The sequence below is a fragment of the Maylandia zebra genome, linkage group LG5 (assembly GCF_041146795.1).
Source record: "Maylandia zebra isolate NMK-2024a linkage group LG5, Mzebra_GT3a, whole genome shotgun sequence".
Taxonomy (NCBI): domain Eukaryota; kingdom Metazoa; phylum Chordata; class Actinopteri; order Cichliformes; family Cichlidae; genus Maylandia; species Maylandia zebra.
The window spans coordinates 29730170-29752591 of NC_135171.1; the positions used below are offsets into that span (position 1 = coordinate 29730170).

General features: G+C 38.1%; 1 protein-coding gene across 1 annotated transcript in view; it reads left to right on the plus strand.

Moving 5' to 3' along the window:
- Nucleotides 1–364: 364 nt before the first annotated feature.
- The window catches only part of LOC101486200 (sodium- and chloride-dependent taurine transporter), a 28268-nt gene continuing 6210 nt past the window's right edge, over nt 365–22422 (plus strand). Inside the window, exons 1-11 of the mRNA XM_004548856.6 lie at nt 365–611; nt 10204–10433; nt 10522–10656; nt 14115–14203; nt 14528–14673; nt 14853–14985; nt 16442–16576; nt 16964–17067; nt 17179–17303; nt 19833–19945; nt 21031–21168. Coding sequence (XP_004548913.1) covers nt 10205–10433; nt 10522–10656; nt 14115–14203; nt 14528–14673; nt 14853–14985; nt 16442–16576; nt 16964–17067; nt 17179–17303; nt 19833–19945; nt 21031–21168 — 1347 coding nt within the window. The 5' untranslated portion in view covers nt 365–611; nt 10204. The remainder of the gene's footprint in view (nt 612–10203; nt 10434–10521; nt 10657–14114; nt 14204–14527; nt 14674–14852; nt 14986–16441; nt 16577–16963; nt 17068–17178; nt 17304–19832; nt 19946–21030; nt 21169–22422) is intronic.

Below are 22422 nucleotides of genomic sequence, written 5' to 3' on the forward strand. Positions count from 1 at the left end.
GATAAGACATAGACTAAATGGAGAACTTGGCACTTTAATATCTATTAATGCTGCATGTGATGCTTGTAAACACCAACTTTTTTTTTTTTGGATGGCCCAACATAACCTTTAAAGGCATGCTGGTTGAAGTAACAATAACTCTAACAACAAACAAACAAAGGAAACAAAGTATAGCCTAATTTAGCAACAATTCCCAGATAGAACATGGAAAAATTGCTTAATTTAAACTATTATCATAAATATGATCATAACTACTAGCTAGTAAATGGCTATATTCATTTCCTGATGCTTTGCAAACGCGCAGTTTGCCTTCACAAAAAATCCGAGTGTGCTGCTGCACCCTGAAGGCACCATAGACCTCTCCTGTTGCTCAGAGAGGAGGCAAGCCGGTGATTTTCCACTGCTGCTGCTTCTCTGGTCCCCCAGTTTTAAGAGACAAAGGTCAGGAAGAGAAGCTTATAAATAGGCTTAAATATAGGCTCCCGACGCGTTCAGTCCTCAGTCGCTCTAACGGACTCAAGAGGTCACGGACAAGACGAAACGGACAAGGGACGGCGCTCAAAGGACATTAAAAGGACAAAATAACAGAGGAAAGCACATCAACATTGCAGGTAAAGACAAAATGCACCCTCGTTGCACACCTACAAAATATTTCACGGAGAGATGATGGTGTATCTTACATGCATTCTCTTATAGATTTTTTCTAAAATATCAAATTACGATTTTTGATGTTTTGACTTATTTCGATTTTGTGTCTGAATGGAAACCTTTCCTTTTAAACCCCGAGGAACAGAAAAAAGTTCTTGTCCATTTCTAAGTTAAATCCATCGCATGTGTTTCATTATTATTGCTGGTTTTACTGATGGCAGTGTATACACGAGATGTCCGGGTGAAGATCTGTGAGGAAGCTGTGAGGTAGATTTGGGTGAAGGCTGTTCTCCCCTCGTCGGTGAGCGAGCGTTTAGGAAGGATCACTGGTGGACTTGTGTTACCCAGATGGCTACAGTGTCATTTTGTATTATTGGAATATGTACAATTATCTGTTTTCATCAGTAGCTTTGTCATCTGTGAGATGTCGCGGATTCACACATGTCTACGTCAGATGCTTTTATTTTAGAGGATCTTATTAATTTCTACCATTTGCTTGCTGTATTTATTTATTTATTTATTTATTTTAAATCGTCTTTGTTTAGGATGGCGAGCAGCGGATTTAGTTCTGTTATCTGATTATTTGCTTTTACAGCCTACGCGAGTCTTACAGTCTTTGTCTCTCTTTTTTATATACATATATGTCTCTTTATTCTTAGGTCCTTGGATATCCACATTATTTAAACCAAATGAGAAGTTATATTTTTGGTCATTTAGGTTTATTATATATAGACTTTGTTTCGAATAATTGCGTTGCTGAACTAAAAAAGAAAAGGGAAGTGAGACGAGAAGGCGGAGATGCTCGTTTGTCGCTCTGAAAGCATCACACGCTGCTTCCCCTTAAAACGTCTCTCTCTCTCTCTCTCTCGTCCTCTCTCGTCCTTTTTCTTTCTTTTCTCCTTCGCTTAATTTTGTCTCCGTAACTGCACTATTTGTGACAATGAACGGGGGACATTTTACCGTCTCCAGTAACAAGTGCATGTGCAGCGATCATTAGCTTCCTATTGCTATTTAATTGTTAGAGTATTGAGAAATTACGTTTTTCGTCTGTATACGTTAATCTTACGCGCTTCGTTCGGTCTCACATTTATTCACAAGGGGTCGCTACAGTGGATTGCTCAATACCGGGGACCTTGTGTTAGGTGAATGGGTAAATCACTACACTACAGGGCTCTTAGACGTCTTACAAAGGTTGGAAGAGAATAAAAAAATGATTACTGGTAGCCTCAGTGTGCCTTGGAGGGGTTTGGTTCTGATAACAAGTAGTTATTTCCTTTTTGGGTTGGTTTCAGAGTTGGAAATTTACCCAGGATTTTTAACTCAGGAAGATGATAAAACCTGGAATGGAATATCTTTCACAAAGAGACCTTTACAAAGCGTTTAGGAAACCGAATGGAGAGAAAATAAATCTTATCTATGAAGTTATTTATACTATTTGAGTTTGAAATTGGATATTCAGCCTTGACAGAATTGATTAACAGTTGATAAACAGTGAGACATCTCCCACACAGACCATAGATTTCAGTGCAAGGTTAGATTAATAGTGTTTTCTTTTTTTAATCATTTATAAGTGTCAGTTACCAGTTCTTGTTAACTTTTAACTATATTAGGGGAGCAGTTTTCTGTGTTTTAGAGCCCAATGACACTGAGTGGAAAATATACTGGTATATAGGGCTAGTGTTAGGATTTGACAGAGACATTTCTGTGTGTATTTTCTCTGCTAGTGGCCTTGAGTTTAATTTAATCTTGACTGATGTAGGCAAAAATCTCGTGTAACTGAGTCTGCTGGCAAGTGACTAATTTCAAGGGGCTGTAAAAATTTATGAAAATCAAGAAGTGTTCAGTGGTTCAGTCTATCAGAATCATATACCCTCATTCTCATGTCTTTTTATGAAAGCTGGCAAACTTTTCAGTCAGTTACATGTTTGATGCTGTCATCGGTATCATGTGGGATGAGGGACAGTGGAGCTTTGAACAATGTCAGGAGTGATGTTAATACGGTGGGTTGGAGTGATAAAGAACGAGAGTGCACATAATGAGCTTAAAATGCCTGCAAAAGACCCCTACACATGTGACAGTTTATGGGTCTTAACAGGCTTAAAAGGCACGTGAGTTTGAGTGCTGAGTTTGATGTGTGAAACTCTCGAATAGCACTGGAAGCTCAGGATAATGTCAGAGCTAGCTGGTTAGCAGGGACTGATCTTTTCAAATTAAGAGAGGTGATGTTTCTGTAGTGAAGTGATTTTGAATTGTGTTGTCCTCTTGGATGTAAAAAAAAAAAATAAGTAAATGACTAATAAAAAGAATTTCTGTGTGTGGGGAAACACTGTAGCCTGTCCAGAGATGCACTTCTTAGATTTTACATCACGCTTGTCTTTGTCTTTTATATTTGTGTTTTAATATCTAATCTGCAAAGTATATTTCAATTTTAATATGTTTGTTGTATTGTAAATAATAGTCATTTATGTAAGTGAAAATGTAGTGGGAATTTGTTGTTCCCTTGTCTGACAAACTACTGCTGAAAGCTGACGTGTCAACTGTAGGCTGTTGCTGTTAAATGATTTATTAAGTCAGTAATCTGAGGGTAGTGGAGCGTGCGTGTGTGTGTATGTGCGTGCGTGCATGTGTGCGTGCATTCACTCATGCGTGTGCATTCATGCGTGCATGTGTTTGTGTGCATTCACGTATGTGTGCATGCATGTGCATATTAGTAAAATCTTAGTCATGGTGACAACAGCACTTTTTACAGATTAAATCTGAGAAAGGTGGTGCAAACCTATACTGACGTGGAGGATGAAAATATAAACTGTTGCATTGCATGTGCTGATATCAAACATTTATGATCAGGTGGCCTTGACATCAGACATGCCGCACTAAATATTAACCAACTTGAACCGGTAAGCAACATAAATTCACACCATTATGTAAGTTCACTATGAGCTCATTGCTGTTGGAGCTGCCCCATTAATCTTGTATGACTGTATAAATGTGTTGAGGTCTCAGTTTGAACATTTATTTAAAAAGCATTGACAGCTTTGAAAGATCTTATTTATCTTGGCTATTGAAGGTGAAAACGACAACGATAGTGATTAACACCTTATATATTTGTATATCAGGCTGATGAAAATTGCATATGTGCATGCGTTATCATGGTGATTGACTTTAATACATTTCATGCAAGATAACTGACAGAAGATAAAAGATCAGCATCACCTTGTGGCTAACAATCCAGTTTACCAGGAAATGTAGAAATTTTGGATTCTTTTAAGATTCCCAAAGAAATGATTAATCAAAACAAGACACTGAGAAAAAATTTTTGCACAATATATTCCAGAGAACTTGAACTCAATACTTCTGTAGACTTGATGAATATGGTGGAAGTTGCAAAAAAACCCTCAAGACAAGGGAGATAAGCTAGGGTTTATTCGCTTCTTGTGGTGGCAGGGACCGTATCAATAATTAAACTCCTGTGAATACTATAATGAGTAAAATAGAGCTTCAAGTGCTATCCTTCAGTCTCCTAGTAGACAAACCTATGGTATCAATTTGAAACTCCTACGTCGCCTTATTTTCAAGTTATTGCATTTACAAACTTGGGTGTCCACAGCGCCAGTCTGTTGAGGTGACGACAATATCCCATTGGCCTTTTACAGCTGAGGGGTAAAAATGAAAACAACGAATTTACAATGTATCTGCTGGACATGCAATTTTGAATCTGTGAACCGAAACGTTTATGACGAAAGGTTCGGTTAAAACCTTGCATTATTCTTTCATAATAAACCTCAGCTTATCAGGAATCTCTTAAAAACCAAAATATGACCAAAGTTTTGGGCAAAACGTTGAAATTACAGAGACACTAAAACAAGCCATAATCTTTGAAGTTCTTGAATGTTTAATTGTTAGATACATATTTGCAGTATGTGAATAATTGAAGCTCAGCTCCACTGACCTGTTATAGTTTGCAGAACTAGAGTGGAAAAAAAATGTTAGCAGAACCGACAGTGAGTGTTAACTGTAGCTTGATAAGCCTTTTGGTAACTTTTGATAACTTTCTGTTGCCTCACATGCTCATACTTCTTGTGATTCTTGGTGTTCAAAGAAAAGCCTTTAGTCTCTTTTTTGGTCCATCAGCCCAACATCTATTTTTGTATTTGTCTGCATGTGACTCTCACATGCCGTTACCTTCTGTAGCATGATTAATTTTTAGTAACAAATGTGTACACGGACCTCATTGTTTCTTTTTGTCTTCATGCCATTGTGTTTTCAGCTTTCCCCATCCAAGTTAATCTTTAACAGCTTTCAGTCACTCTTTCCTTTGTCCCTATGTTCCACCTATTTCTCACTCTTTTTTTACTCATATTCACTCTCTGTGTTTCGGTTTCTTTTCCTGTCTTTCTTTTACAAGTTTTGTATGATCATTTCTATTTGTCTGAAATGAAAATGAGAAAAGAGCATCGAGAAGTGTCTGTACTTATGCAAAGTGAGGTAGCATTAATGGGGGAAAATTGTAAATAAACAAGAGTGTCTAAAGGAGTGCCTTGTAGAAAATAACCATAGTAAAATTAAGAGGGAAGGTAGCTATTGGAGGGAAACAACAGAAAATTTGCAAACAAGGACAAGCTGATTTAAAAAGTGACCCAGGAGGAAAAGGGTGAGTGATTACAAGAAAAGGGGGTGGGGGCAGCAGAAGCAAGCTGTGGAAATAAAGTGTGGGGGTGGGGGTAAAGGGTCGAGACTTCTGAAAGGCCCTGTGGGGGGTTGAAACATGAAGGATGTATAATGAAGAAAATGTAGAAAAACTAAAAGCAAAGGAGGTCAACCAAGATGATGAGAAAATGGGAATTGGAAAGGCAGAGGACAGCTGGTTTTGTGTTGCATCTCACTGTGTTTGGAAGACTGCTGTTGATTATTTTGTTACTGAAACGTCCAATCTTATCTCTAGTCTTTGGTAAAATATTTGAATCTGTCATCCTTAAGCCCTAAATCCAATAATTCTATTCATTGCTCATAAGCTAATAGGCTGAATAGCCTAAATAGCTCATTTGAAATGAATGAAATATCTAATATTGACATGTTTGTTAAAAGCACAATGTGATGAGCGTAAAAGAAGACTTTAACAGAAGACAAAATATGGGCGAGGAAAAAAGAAAACAAATATGCAGGGGATGAGTAAAAGAAATGTGAGGCAAATAAAGAGGAGAGTGGATGTAACGGGCAGCTGCAGCCAGCCCAGTGGAAATGTACATGGTCTCAAAATAGGAGAGTGTGTTATGTAAGTACTTTGGGACTGTAGTAAATATGTGAAGTCACTGAATGCATATCCAGAGTCTGGGTCCAGTGAGGTCCACCCTCACACACAATGGTTCTCTGTTGTGCACAAAACTTTTGGCCTGAACTTTAAATCATCCCACAATTCATAGTGGTTTCCAAGGCCAGTCTAACTCCGTGGGAGTCATGTTGTAGGAAATTGTGGAATAGCAACATTCCCGTGAACAGATTGGGTTCAGTCTCTTTGAAATGATGCCTTTTTCTTGGGATGAACCACCTGAGCAGCTAAATCTACAGCTACACATGGTCACCACTCAATTACTTCTGTTTTCCACCACTTATCTGGGTCCAAGTCTGTAGTGAAAGCAGACTACACAAGATAGATGATGTGGCAGAGAGGTAAAGCTATCTCTTCCTGTGAAGTCCTGAAGCACTCCCAGGGCAGACTGAGTACACATCACTTCAGAGTGTTCTCGGTCAGCCCCAGGATTTAAACGCAGTTAATGTGCCTAGAAGATCTAATCTTAGAAGCGCCCAGGAAACATTCTCATCAGATGCTGTTTTCCAGTGATGTTCAAGACGATTCATTGCAGTATGCTGAATCACTAGAATCAGTTAGTTCAAAAGAATTGTTCAACAAATCGTTCAGCTTTGACCGAATTGTACTCACTGGAATTCAGCACAGTAACATTTCTAGTTAAAGGAGCTAGTGCTAGCGATCATAACGGACAAGCTAAATGCTATTCATAATTCTTGAGATTTTAATGATTTCCTAGCTGAAAATTGGAGTAGTACTAATATAACTGTCAAGTCTTTATTTTTAAAAATTATTTTAAGCTACTCTGCAATTCCCTCCAAAACATGAGAGGTGATTCTGGCTGTTTCAGCAACTGACTGTCACTGCGTCACTTTAAGTACTTTACAGTGAATGTAAAGTTACAAATCATTAAACATAGGCCATTCCCCTGCAGCAAAACGATGAATTACTTTTGATCCTCTACACGCTTTCCTAATACAAGGAAGTTTGTTCACTGGCCCTGCTGGGAACTTGAAGGTATGTGTTTGTCTTCATATGGCTTTGTAAGTTTAACAACATGATGAATTGAATCAGAAAACAATGGCCTTCCTGTCAGTGTATTCCTGTGCACAAATGACTTAAAACACTTGGCGAGCAAGTTATTCCTACATGTTCACCAGCACCTGACTGGGGACAAAAAAGGTCATTTCAGGATATAATTCTGTTCACTTCACAAGTTAAACTCCTTGCACAAAGCTCAATAGATTGTACTACATATATGCTATGTACAATGTCTTAGGCCGTCCATTATACTTTACACTTCCACAAGACTGTTGGGGCCCCCAAAAGCTTAATCATCAAATCGTCAAAGTACCTATGTACCTGCCAATTTTTGGGGACTTTAGAATACTTCAAATGCACCTATGCCACTTTCCCTTGCTTTTTAGCATGTTGTTGATACTAGAAGTGCCCGATTTGTCAAACTGTTTTATTACTGGATGATTCCCAACTACTACACTAGTAATTTCCAAAAGAACTGGTAGTACACAGTACATCCCAGCTAAACATTTTAATCTTGTTGTGCTTTTCTTTTTATGTATTTGATTTAACTTCACCCTAGCTATTTTAGGCAAATGGCTTCACTCCCTGAGTCAGTTTATTCAGCTTATTGCATTAATTCCTGTGATGTTGCAACACAACAGAGCACATTGCAGTATCACGTGAATTCCTCTTTTGTCTACTAGCTGGTTTCCTTTTTCAATTTAATATCTTAATCCAAATATATACAGGTATAATGTCACATATCTAGTGCTGTTAGGGGTCCTTTGTCTCTCCTAGCAGAAAGTCACTCACACAATATATGCACAAAAAGCCAGTTCTCTCCTTCTAGCATTACTCATTAACTTACTATAGGAAGTTATTCATGAAGATAAATATATGTGTCACTAACTGTGAAATCATTAACTTGTTTGAAATGAGAGATGGTATTGTACAGGGCTGTTTGTACTTAGGCAACCAAATATTGGCAGAAAAAGCTAGTATTTAGGCATGAACAGCTTTTTTTTTTTCCCAATTCTACCTTGGTTGAAGATATCTGCTGATGCCAAACACCAATACACTAGTCTTAAATTAACAAGAGGCTAGGAATGATCCTTTATGTGCCTGATTTAATCATTGATTTACTAACTTATTTCCATTAGTTAGTTTGTGTTCATTATAAGATTTGTAGGCTACTGCTTAATGCTGCTATTAAAAAACACAGTAGTTTCTCCTTTTGTTTCAGTGTGAGTGTGCCTCCCTTTAGTTCTAGTCACACACACAAATAATCTTAGGTTTCTCTTCAGACTTCATAGCTTTTGCGGCTTAGCGATCTATAAGCCGCTCAGATAACGGATAACTCTCTTGCTGGGGTAAATTTTTACCCACCTTAGTGTACATCAATACGTTACAAGCATTCACCCATCAATGCAGTTGGTCACAGGATAATCAAAAACAGTGTTTCATACCTGCTGGCTGCTGCCAGCATGCCAGCAACATCTCATGAAGGAGTGGTGGCCATCCTTAACCAAAATGCTCATTTCTAACTAGTAACAACCCCACCCCACCCCCAATCTCTCCAAACAACGATATATTATATGAAAAAATAAAAAAATTATATATATATATATATATATATATATATATATATATATATATATATATATATATATATATATATATATATATATATATATATATATATATATATATATATATATATATATATATATATATATATATATATATATATTTTTTTTTTTTTTATATCAAAACTTAGAATTTCAGTTTCAAATCACTTTTTCAAATGAATAAAACATTTGACCCTGATTTAGCTTCCTAGACAGGTGAGATGAAATGATATCAGTGACGCTGGCATCAACACCTTACTCTGCAATAAAAGCCTTTAAAGAAATGTTACACTGAACATGACAACCGTTCATGTCCAGTCACTTGACCACAGTTTGTCCAATTTAAAAACAAATTCAAACAAAAAAGCTGTAGGTGCAACTAAAGTGAAATACTTCCATGCTGTATCTGATTCAAACATAAGAATCATGCATTCTGACTAACATTCCTGGGTCTGGTAGAAGCAAGGGAGAAAAAAACCCAACAACTTTAATTTAAATATCCAGGTAAATATAAACTGGAAACAAAGCCTGTATCTGCAGATAGCCACTGAAAAGTAGTCTTTCCCTCAGTTTTACCTTCTGTAAATATCATCCTGAAAGACACAATAAGATTGAAAGATGAAGACAAAGAACTAGAGGGTGCAGCAACCTAGCACATGGAAAGAGAGGGATGTGGCATTTTCCACAGTGACAGACATCTGCTGACTACTAAGTATGTCAGTCTCTTCCACGACTGTCTTTGTGTCCCTCATTGTCATTGCTGAATGGAAATTTACAGCTACAGTTGTCATCGTAACCCTTATAATGTTCAGCCAATCACAGCGCCATATTAAATAGTTTCAATGAGGAAGTGCCGAAGAAGGAAGACTAGTTTTACGGTTTCATCTTAAACGTGTTACCATATATTCAAATCTTTTTATCTTGACTCTGATCAGTTTTAGCTTTCATTTGAACAAAATGCATTCAAATTGAACTGTTTATTTTTACCAGCTTTCTTTTTCATGTGCTATTTAGTAAGGATTAGGCAACAAAACCTCTCGGTGAGCATTAAAAAAAAAAAAGATATACAGTTCTTTTTGGGGTGTTTGTTTGTTTGTTTGTTTTTTGTCAGTAATCAGTTTCATGTATCCAACAGATAATTTTTTATGCACTTATTTACATGACCACAGGAGGTCTCCTAAATATTCTTGGTCATTTTCTTCTTAGAACTGACAAAAATGGAGGATGCCTAACCTGATGGTTTATGAGTGGGTGCATAACCTGCTGGTAATGCCTGTGGGAGTGATTACAACTGATAATAGCCATTCAGTGGGATGGTTTGTGAAGCAGATGATAATTTTACAACTTCCTGAATCTTAAGCAACTGTTAAGCAGTTTTCCTGCCTCAGCTAATGTGTTTAGTCTCACAGTTCTTTGTCTCCAGTTCAGTCCCTTGCCACAACTGAAAAACTCAGTCTCAATCGTTCAGTAAAAATGCAGTGCATTCATGAAAGAAGGCACCAAAAATAATATATATTTTTTAATTATTATACATTAATAATGTTTTTGTTTTTCATGAATGCAGCTCTGACTTGATCTCTTCTTTGTCTTCTGTTTCAATAGAATGGCTCAAAAAGAGAAACTTCAGTGTCTGAAAGACTTCCATAAGGACACTCTGAAACCATCTCCCGGTAAGAGTCCTGGCACCCGGCCTGAAGATGAAGCAGAGGGCAAGCACCCCCAGCGAGAGAAGTGGGCCAGCAAGCTGGACTTTGTTCTGTCTGTTGCTGGGGGTTTTGTTGGTTTAGGGAACGTCTGGCGTTTCCCATACCTCTGCTATAAAAATGGTGGAGGTAAGGCTTTCAAATGCTGCAACAATTTATGTCAACTCATGGGGGTCATATTTTTAGGTTAATGGTTTCCCTTGTGTTCCCCATCTAGGTGCATTTCTCATCCCCTACTTCATTTTCCTGTTTGGTGGAGGTCTGCCAGTCTTCTTCCTGGAGGTCGCCCTGGGTCAGTTCACCTCTGAGGGTGGCATTACCTGCTGGGAGAAGCTCTGTCCCATCTTTACTGGTATGTAGTCCCTAATTAGATCCTCCCTGCTCAAATAATGAGCTTTTTCTTAGGAATCATATTATAGGTGCCCACGATATCAGTTCTAAAATAAAGAAACTGGAGATTATGGTGGTGGTTAGATGGAGTATTCACCCTAATTAACTCTGTCTCGGGTGTAACTTGTCTCATGAGGACTTTCCTCAAGGAAACCCATTACTTACTGCTGTTGAATCAGTAATTTCAGACACATCACTATAACTATTTCATTGAAATCTTGGGTATTATAATGATCATAAAATTCCAGTTATTGACTTAAAAAAACTTTCTTTCCATACACCTGCACCTGCACTTGTACCTGTGAGTTCAGCTTCACTTACTTCCCCTTCTTTTGATAGCCCGCCAATTTGACTGAGTGCAGAGTACTTTCCATATCCAATCCGAGACTTTGAATTTTTCCAGACCTCTGTTTTTTCCACTGAGAAATGGCTGTGTAACATAAGGCTGAGTCACACCAGGTTTTCATCCAATCAGGCTGCTGAGACTTTACCCTGCAGCCGTTACCAGGCAGCCAAGCCTGCACTGGTACACCAACATACTGAGGACTCTATTGTGCTTTAACCTTCTCTGGCTCACACCTGCCAAGAGGCATTTCTTCAGTGTACTCTGACAGGTCCTCTGTAGTTATTTTCTTCCACTTTACTGAGCTCAAGTCTTTTCTTTTTTCTTTTTCTTCTTCTTTTTTAATTCTAACGTCTTCTTTCTCCTCCTGTTATTAAATGTCTTATATATTATTTTTCCCTCCTGTCCTTCTGTCCTGGGCATCTCCACTTCCCCTTCTTCATTTCATTCACTGTTCTTCTCACCTCCCCCTCTCCTCCTGTTCACTACCAGCCAAATAAGGTTAATGTATTCCTCCCTGTCTGTTCAATTCTGAATAGTCATTTTTTTGTAATATTTATACTGCTCCATCTTCAGCAATTGCACATTAACAGTCATTATTTCTGAAATGCATTCGTGGCTTCAGTTCAGAGCTATAAACACATTCATTTCTTTCTTATGATCTTAATTATTTACTTGTCCTGCTATTCTTGCTTTCACATAAATACACAATCTTTCTTCTTTTCAGACACATTATCCTCTTGCAGTCTTGTACATGGATATCAAAGACAGACAGACAGACAGACACACACACACTCTCAAGACAGTGTACAAAGTGTCCTGAATCACACGTTGTTATGGCAACAGCGCAGCAACACATCAGAGAGATGATGAGAGAGAGAGGGGAAAAAGGCAGAGCACAGATCTGAGGACCAGACAGATGGATTGACAAAAAACAGGAAAAGGTGGAGAGGGATTTAACAGAGGAGAGAGGTTTGAATGGAGAAGAGATGATGAGAGTGAGGGAATTAGAGGAAGACAGGGGGGGAAACAAAGCATGGTAAAAGCAAAAGACAAAATAGAGGATATGAGTGAAACAGAAGCGAAAGGTCTATACTACAAGACTTAGAAAAAATAAAAAGAACATTATAAACAAGGGGAGAAAATCCAAGCAAAAAATTATCAAATATAATATGGACTTACTGGTATTTGTTGTTGCAATATATTATGTTGTGGGTTTAAAGTGAAATGTGATGTGATTAGCTTGGATTCAGAAATTTGAACTGTTGATGGCATTTTTTGGCTTTAAGGCCAAAGAGAGGCCAATAAAAACGGAGCAGATAGTATTAGACAGTATTAGATAGTATTAGAAAGGAATAGAAAAACAGCAAGAACTATAGACTGCATCTCGCACTCTTACACAAATAAATTACTGCTTCTGTGTAAACTGAAAGTTATGAGGGCTTGAAGAATAAAACTGTCATTGAGTTGTTGTGGCTAAACAGAACATGAACACAATGTCAGTGAGGGTAAACAAAATTACAACTTGGCCTTATTTGATTTGAAACAAAGCTTGGTAAAACACATGGGTGGCAACGTTGTGATATGTTATTCATAAAATGAGGGCTTCTAAGGTCAGCAGATGAACGCAAGATGTGACGTCATGGAGGAGGGCACAGCTCTTTGATTTGCAGCGTACCATGTGATCCAAGTGTTTGTGTGTATCTTGTGAGCATGTGCATGTCTGTGTTTTTTAGACATATAGAGGTTATGATGCTGCCAATTAGCTCAGTGATTAAAATAACATAATACAATGTTAAAATATTCCATGCATTCATTAGCACACTAACACGCACAGACAGATTGCAAATTAGAATTTAGTCAGGCAGTTCACAACACCAGCACACACACACACACACACACACGCACACACAGAAGGCCAGTGACGTTGAAGGACATTAATTTGTATGAGTGGCCTCAGTCGGCTGTGTTTACAAAAGCAATACAAAGCTTTTTCTGATATACTTACGAGGACCGTCGGTGACCTCTAAACTAAAATCTAATCCATGTCCAAATCTTGGTCCAAATCCCAGTTTCAACATCTGTTCTCATCTGAAGCAAGGGTTGGGGTTTTTCTTCCCTTCATATCCTTGTGTAGTGCATAAGAGCACACAGGAGTGCACACACAACTCATGTGTTTACCACCAGCTTATTCAAGTCATTCAAGGCCAGTACTGATGCAATGAATCTTAGCTGATATTAAACATATTAGATGCACTATAATTAAAACTGAAGGTTAAAAAAGAAATAAATGATTGCTTTAGACCTTGTATTGGGTAAATGTTGTCCTGTACTTGTGATATCATTTTATAAGGACTAGCTATTTTGTAAAAAAATGGATCTGATACTGCTGACTTTTCTGCAGATGTACAAATCTTGCAGTTTGCACTGTAAATTCTGTTAAGCGCATGTAACACTTAGTGCACAAAACCATTAAAAACAGGAAGTATCACTGAGACTCAAACTTGTGAGGATGCAATGACTGGCTTGTAGAAATCTTTTTATCTAGTGAAATCCAAGTTTGCAATTTTCAGTTCTATCTTTTTTTTTTTTTTTTTCTTTTTACATTTTAAAACTATTTTTAAAATGGTGTATCATATATTCAACCACTGCCATCTTGTGCTTTACACAAATTTCCCATAGAGTTTTGTTTAGGATTCAAATCTTTGTTTTGTTTTTTTTTTTCTCTCCTTCTTTTGAACATCTCTGCCACTGGTCTCGTCGTCTTTTGTGGCCAATCAAACATCAGCATTAAACCTCTTCCTCTTATACAAGAAAACTGTGTGTTGAAAATTGTGGGGCTTTGGAAACAGTCACTAAAATATCATATCTTATATAAGTTGACGTGCCAGAAAATGGCAATATTGAAATTGTTGTATATTATTTCAGAGAAAAGTAATAGTATAACTTCTCTATAACTTCCAGAGAAAAAAAAAGAAAAAAAAAAGTAATAGTATAACTAATAATTATTAATAGTGATTTAATAGTTTGATGACCCGCTTCTTGTTTAATCCCCTGAACCGCTCTATTCTCTCCAGGCATTGGTTATGCTTCCATTGTGATTGTGTCCCTGCTGAATATCTACTACATTGTCATCCTGGCCTGGGGCCTCTACTACCTGTTCCAGGTAGGTTTGAGGGGGGGAAAGACAGCTGTTGAATATTCCATTTCATTTTCCACTTGTTTCAGGCATGTATTATTTACAATGGAGATAGGTGAGGAATTTACATCCGGGTAGTGCAATCTTTGATTCTTGTTAATTTAACTACCAGCTAACTGCCATGCAAGTTTTGTCTAAACTTACATTTTTCAGGGGACGCATTCAACAATAGCTGCATAAAGAAGTGACTAGCCTGCTACCAGAACATGAATATAGTAATTATTATTAATAATAGTAATAATGCAGTTGTCATCATTTATCTTTTTTTTTTTTATTATTATTATATCCCAGTGTTTTCAGCCTGAGCTGCCCTGGGCCAAGTGCAATCAGCCCTGGAACACTGATCATTGCATTGAGGACACCTACCGCAAGAACAAAACCCTCTGGGTGGCTGCCAACGCCTCCAACTTCACCTCCCCCGTCACCGAGTTCTGGGAGTAAGTTACATAAAACCACACACACCTGCACACTTGCATAACCACAAACAATTGTTCATTCTTTGTCATGTAAAAGTTCAGTCAAGGTGAGGTAGAAAGTCGGCAATGAAACCTGCAGCTTGCAGACACACACCTACAGAGGATTATTTATTTATTTACCCATTTATTTATTGTTACAGGCACAATGTACTCGGTATCTCCAGTGGTATAGACGAGATCGGCCCGATTAAATGGGACCTGGCCCTGTGTTTACTGCTTGTGTGGGTCATCTGCTTCTTCTGCATCTGGAAGGGCGTAAAATCCACTGGAAAGGTAAATATCCTGTAGTGTCTCGTGTTCATTGCTTCGTCACTTCTTTATTCCTCTTAGAATACAGGGACCTGGTTTTTACAGGACATTAATTTCAGCTAACATCCAAGACATGGTCATGCTTATCTGATTTTTATTTCTCGCCTTTGTGGTCTGACCAGGAGAACAATTTGCTATGTTTACATTTCCTTGTGTAAATACAAAAATAAGCTCATAGGTTTTCAAACTAAACAAAGGCAAATATGGGTGACATAATTCATGTTTTAAATGTTACAATATTACTATTTAATACACTACTGTGTGCAGAATGTAGTCAATGGTGACTAAAAGAGGACAAAGTTGTAACACAATTTCTTGTTGCTTGACAAATCACTACGGATTTTTCTGATAAATTGATATTGGGTGCTTCCATGCATCAAGAAATTACCTAAGAATTTGTAGATTGCAATTGTTTTATTACTAAATATAATATCTACAGTGAAGAGCCACTAGTGTTGTAATGTGTATGCCCCTGCTTGTGCTACAACAATGTCTCTGGCCTGTTGAGACACAAGTTCTCCTGTTCTTTACAGGTACTGAGACATTTGCAGCAAATCTGTAGAGCGTGAGGGGGGTTTCATATGTTACACTTCATTTCCTAGTATGCTACACAGATGCCTGGTCAAAGGAAGGTCTAAGAAGTTTGGACAACAAGTCAATGCCATGAGCATTTTGGCATTTTGCCCAAACCCTTCTTGAACTCTTGTTGCTGAGATGCTTTGACCCTGTTGTCTAGACATCTTAATTTGGCCCTTGTCACAGCTGCTGAAATTTTATGCTTGCCAGTTTTCCCAATTCCAACATCAATTTAAAAAAATGACAGTTCACTTCCAGCCTAATATATCCTTGACAAGTGAAAACTGTCTGTTTTATAAATTGGTATTTTCTCTACATTTTTCTATAGTATTGCAGGATAAATGTAATCTTGGGTATTTCAATATAGGGAATATTTCAGACCACGTTGAATTGCTGCTCCAGTAACAGCAGCAACAGCTTGCTCCAAGACCAAAGGCAATCAATCCCAGACCGCTCTTTTTATAGCCCTAACACACTTTATTGATTGCGCTGACCTGATTGATACTTTCTAGTTGATCCAAGTTGTAATTCTTGTATTATTGTCACTCCTGCAAGGCCAAATGTGGTCACAGTTTTCCACATAAGAGATACTGGTACACCGCTATTGATTTAACGGACCACCTGTGGTCTGTTGTTGTCCAAAATATTCCCAAGTTCACACACTGATCAAATCCATTATCTGTAATAAAGCCAGAGTATCAGCTAGCTGGCAAAATAAAACTACTGTGGATGGAGATTTGATAAGCTAATATATTGGCAGTAAAATAATTCAAACTGGATCATTTAGAGTTTGTCTCCGAAATGTGTGACCTTGCTCTTCTGTACCTGTGGTCTCCCCTTATAGGTGGTCTATATCACAGCCACGTTCCCTTTCGTCATGCTCATTGTGCTTTTGATCCGTGGTGTGACGCTGCCAGGTGCTACTGCAGGCATCAAATTCTACCTGTATCCTGACCTCACTCGCCTGAAGGACCCAGAGGTAGGTGTTAACCTGAGGTGCATGAGCAAGAAAACACTGTTATAGCTTTCCTTCACTAGTTTGACCACATACCTGTCCGGCTGTTCATACAGAAAAGAACCAAATTTAAATTCCAAAATTGTTGAACTCATAAAAATGGAACATGTGGTTTACAAGGAAATGAGACCGCAATAATATAATTGCTGTTGTCCTTTTTTTGGTTGAATGGCAACAAAACACATGCCTGCACACTGATTTGTAAAATGTGGCAAAAGAAAAGCCAAAAAAGGTTTTTCATAAACAACCAGAAACACAGTTTTATCCCACTTGCTTCGCTGTACAAAATCCCCTTAAATTCCCCCCCATCAGCAAGCCTCAGCCTTTTTGTCCCCACTTCCTTCTTGGTAGGTGTGGATTGATGCTGGCACCCAGATTTTCTTCTCCTATGCCATCTGTTTGGGTGCCATGACGTCCTTGGGGAGCTACAACAAGTACAAATACAACTGCTACAGGTGAGCCATTAGTTTTCAGTGAGGGGGTTAGCGATAGGGGAGAGAGGGGGGGCTAAAGGGATCCTTGTGTGTTCATTAACAAATCCTCCTCATGACATATGTGTGACATAGGGACTGTTTGCTGCTGGGAGCCCTCAACAGTGGTACCAGTTTTGTGTCTGGCTTCGCAATATTTTCCGTCCTGGGCTTCATGGCACAAGAGCAAGGGGTGGACATTGCTGATGTGGCAGAGTCAGGTACGAGGGTTCTGTAAAGGCGGCAGTGATGGTGGGCGCTGCTTCCTGGTTAACAAATAAAACAATAGCAATTATGAAGAAAAACAGCAACGAAACCTGAGTGAGAATTCGACTACACGTCCAGTTTCGAAATGAGTTGAAATTTGGAATTGAATGGATTCGCTGATTGATCTTGAATGACGGCATCAGAATATAAAAGCTTCCGAAATCAAACACTCCTTGACAAAAAGTAGAAATATTGACTTGATTTGTTAGCGCTCATTCGAACGAAACAAGTTGGGGCTGAGATGCATCTGAAACTCGATTGTGCTTTTTTAGGCACGCGTTGAAAACTGTAGCGGAGTGCACTTAGAATTAGCTGTGTCATATTGTACATGGATCTTGTGCCAACGTGATGTAGTTCTGAATTGTTCCTTTTGTGTACACGAGAGATTCCTGCCACCATTATTGTGGTTCCTTTTTTTGCGTGACATCGGCATATGTGGTTCTTGATTCTTTCTATTTATTTGTTGTTTTTAATCATGGTAGCTAGAGCCAGCGCCTTTATCTGTTTGGGTTTCTTTTCCTCTCCAATCATGTTGTCCATGTAAGACATGATTTTGTTTTGAATGCATGACTATCAGTATACTTTAGGTAAAAGAAAAAGAGTAGTTGTTTTCACGGCATCGTGAGATTGAGATATTTTGGAAAATGGCTTTGAGGGAATTGTAAGTGTCGACATCTTTTCAGCGTAGGAAGTGTAGTTTTCAGACAGAATCACAGGATTTAAGTTAAAAGCAGATGTGCAAAGGTATAAGTCACCCTCAAATGTGTTGGCACATGAAGCTTTGTCAGATGAGTCACAAACTTGAAATCTATACTAATATTTGTTTTTTCTGGTATATCATCATCAAATGCTCTGATCTTCATCTCTGCCCCATGATCGACCAAGAAAAAAACCCAAAATGTAGCTTTCAGTCTGCTAATGTCAAAAAAAGAGAAACTGTCCTTGCTGCCAGCCCAGTTTATATACACTTAGAGTGGCAACGTATTGGTGGGGTGTGCAGAACTTTCAGAGATCAGTGTTGTTTGGTGAGTGGGCTGATGCTCCACAGGGAACTAGAATAGAAGTGTTGGTCAGAGGAATTGAGTCGAGCACCCTGCATATCATGGTTATCAGCTTGGTTTTCATGCCTTAGAAAGTTTGTCCACCTTTGTGGGTCTATGAACACGGAAGGTTACGTAGACAGCAGAATATAATAAGTATTGGAACATCTGCATGCTCATCAAGCCAACTCAGGCAAGCAGGTTATGAAAAGCCCCAAATCATCAGAAGTAAGTCTGCCTTAACTGCTAATGCTTGAATGTTTTGTGCACGACAGAATGTGCTGACTGAATACTCAAAGAATACTGTGGTTTTCACAGTAGAATGTAAGCACACATGACATGGCATTCAAATGCAGCTTTGGAAGTATTTGTAGAAATGACTGATCAATTTCATTGAGTTAATATAGCATATGTTTGTTTCAGGTATAGGAAAGGTTTTTGTTTTTTTCTTTCTTTCTTTGTTTTTTTTTTGTTTTTGTTTTTTTTTGAGTCAACGCGCGGTGTTTGGTTGGATGCCTCATCATAATAATACAAAAAATGCAACACATTGACACATCTTGTTATCAGCTGCAATGCTGTTTCGCTGTTATGGCTGCTTCCCTGTTCTTTGACTTCTGTTGTATAGTTCCCGATGTAGCAAGTCAAATAAGACCTCATTTAAAAAAAAAAAAAAAACTACAGAAAAAAAGAACATGTTTGCTCTTTATCTGACCACTCATTTTGCATCTGCTGCTGTTTTGCATTGGTCCTTTTGCATTCCTTATAGAAAGCGTCATCCTAATTTCAGTCAGGAATGCAAAATGGCTTGGGTGAATTCGTTGAACCGTCTTTAGCAGTTGAGGTTATATTTTGCATAGAATTGCTGCAGTGTTGTGGTGTTGTATGGTCTTTTTGGTAATTTTATTCCACATAACCCATGTACCAGTTTTATTCCATTACATAATGTACATGCATCCATTTACTGAATGCTTTACAAGTTATCTCATGATTTACTTACTTCCACAGAGCTGCAGCTACATTATACTAAAGCGTGCATTTAATGTCATACTCTACCTGTATTTATTTTTCTGTTTGCCTTTTAGTGTAAGAATTCAGTGTAATATGTCCTTGTTAATGATATGAAACTGTGCTGTGTTGAGTGTATACAGTTTATAGTGTGCCATAATGTGTTGCTCATAAGAGGTAAGTATGTGTATTACATATACTTTGGTGTTAGTGCATACTAGCTATATACAAAGTCATAAAACCAAAGTAAATAATTGTTCCCAACATTTAGCCAGTTTTTTATGATGTGTTCATATCCTGTTCTGCGTCTCCATTGTTTGGGGCTTCTTTTTCTCCCCCATAGGGATGCAGATCAGATGAGTTTATCATATGGTTCTAATGTTGCCTTACCCCCTTCCCCTTCTTTCTGCTCTTACCCCCTTCCCCTCTCCTCCGCAGGTCCAGGCCTGGCTTTCATTGCCTACCCTAAAGCTGTAACCATGATGCCTTTTCCTACACTCTGGGCAATCCTCTTCTTCATTATGCTGCTGCTGCTTGGCCTCGACAGTCAGGTTAGAGGAAAAACAAACTTTCACACATGGGTGACTGTTGGAGCTTCAGGAGGTTCGCCATAAAAGGAAATGCTGATGACACTTACAGGCGTCAGCTATTTTTAAGGTTCCCATAAGCAAAACATTTAACTGCTCATTGGCCAACCACAGAACCAAGTGTGTGAAGAAGCTTGTGCACAAATACAGTAGTGTTTGAAAAAGACTTTGGCTGGATATTTCGTGCTTTAAAATGTCTGTTTCTGTGCATAAATATAGACACAAAAAGTCATCAAATAGTATTCATTAATAGGTGAAATTAATAGGTGAACGACAACTGGAAAAAGATTTATATAAGATTATGTTTCAAATTCAGGAGAAACTGTTAAAAAAAACCACAACATTACATTACACAAACATTACTCTTTCAAGGTCATTTTTCTTTGAATCTTTGCACCACTCTGCAATAATCTTTATTATCAACAGACCGAGAACGTCTTTAACACCAATAAAACGTATGCAATCATGTGTATATATCCTTGCTATTGACCCCCTGTTGAGGTAGGCTACGATGCACACTTTAGTTGATGATTTTTTTTCTTTTTTTAATATAGAAAATTTATATTTTTCCTTTCCATATTCATTGTTATAATTATTTTCCTTGTTTTTGCTTTTATCAAAGCCACAGGGAGCCACTGCATGTAAGCCAGAGCTGCATTCAGCTATGGAGTGACCCAAAATGTATTTCTTACCCGTGCCCTGTAAGTGGGTGCATGATAGCACACAACTGAGGTGGTTTGTGTGGTTGAATATTCGTCTTTAGACTCATAAGGGAATAACAATAGAACTACTTCTGCTTTTTACCTGAGTTCTAAGCTTAGACACTTTACACATTGTACCACAATTTCAAAAGAACCAACAATAACAACTCCGCTTCACCCACTCGTTAAAATGGCCACTGACTAGTCTGTGTTTGAAATTTTACGCAGCCACGTCATATAGTGCTGCCAAACCTCAGCAACAAAAGTTGCACTGAAATATTTTGGATACTTATTAGTGCATTTATCCTTTTTTGATTAATGCCACTGTATCTCTCGGTTCCCCTGCAGTTTGTGGAGGTGGAAGGGCAGATCACATCACTGGTGGATCTGTATCCGTCCTTCCTAAGGAAGGGTTACCGCAGAGAGGTCTTCATCGCTATTATCTGCTGCATCAGCTACGTGCTTGGACTCACCATGGTTACCAAGGTAACAACACAATGGAAAGTGAACACAAAAGAAAGCACCAGCAATCATGGCCAGAGCACTTTTAGAGCACTTAGAATCAGTGTAATCATTAGAAAATTATAAAACAGTCAAACTCTGATGTGTTGTGAATTACAAAAACAGTACTCGAACAGAAATGAATCACTCTGCAGTATTTCTGCAGTATTTCTCCACATGTTCACTACACCCACTGATAAATATACATACATACATACATACATACGCACACTGTGGTTGCTGACCTCATTTCAGGCTCCATCTCCCAACTCAATACTCCAGGAAAAACAGTGTTCAGACAGCTATTAGTGTCGATCCCAAAAGAGATGACAGGGGGCTATTTATACTGTCAAGTCATGAGAACTTCCCTTCCCTCGTTTGATATTAATAGATACAGTAGACTTGATATAGCTTTTCTAAATCTCGTGCTTCCTCCTTCTTCTCTCTTGTTCCCGTCTGTTTCTTTTGTCTGTTGTTTTTCATCTCATTTAATTTCATCTTCCCTTTGCATTTACCTTGTTTGTAGCACCTATCTACAGTTTCCCTCAATGTTCTCTCATCCTCATCCTCCTTAAGCTTCATCTTAGCCGATTCTGTCTTTTTCACCTTTCTTTACTTGTACATAAGGCTCCTGGCAGTTCCTCATTATTGCAGTAATATCTGTAGAAGCACACCTTTCTCCTTCATTTGAAAAATGCAGCAGTCCTGATACAGCAGGTACCTGGTATTGTGTATATACTTTTACAATATGCCACATCCAGTATGCCATGGGCCATACTCATGAGAAATGTTTGACATGAAAAAATCAGGTAAAATGTTTAATTATGTTATGATATGAGATGGCAATCACTCATTTTCAAACCTGACTAGAAATTCTGAGTTACTTAATACAATCAGCCTGACAACTCCATTTTTTTGTTTAAATTGTTTTTTAATTACATATTTTTGTTTTCTTGAACACGACCCTTGATAACCCAGTTCCACTTCTTTGTTTAACAAAACAGAAATCTATAATGACCAATTTTCCTTACACCAAAGGTGGGAAAAGCCCAATATTTTCTTGCTTTATTACTGCAAAGTAAGAAACACTTAAATGAGAATCTACAGGTCAGTAATTATACAAAGTGGGTTTTTTGTTTTGTTCTTCGGCAATCCTCGTACTTCGCTTTTTCTCCTACGATCAACATTTAAACATTATCTCTGTACTTACAACCTCCCATCACTGTTTTCTGCCCCAAC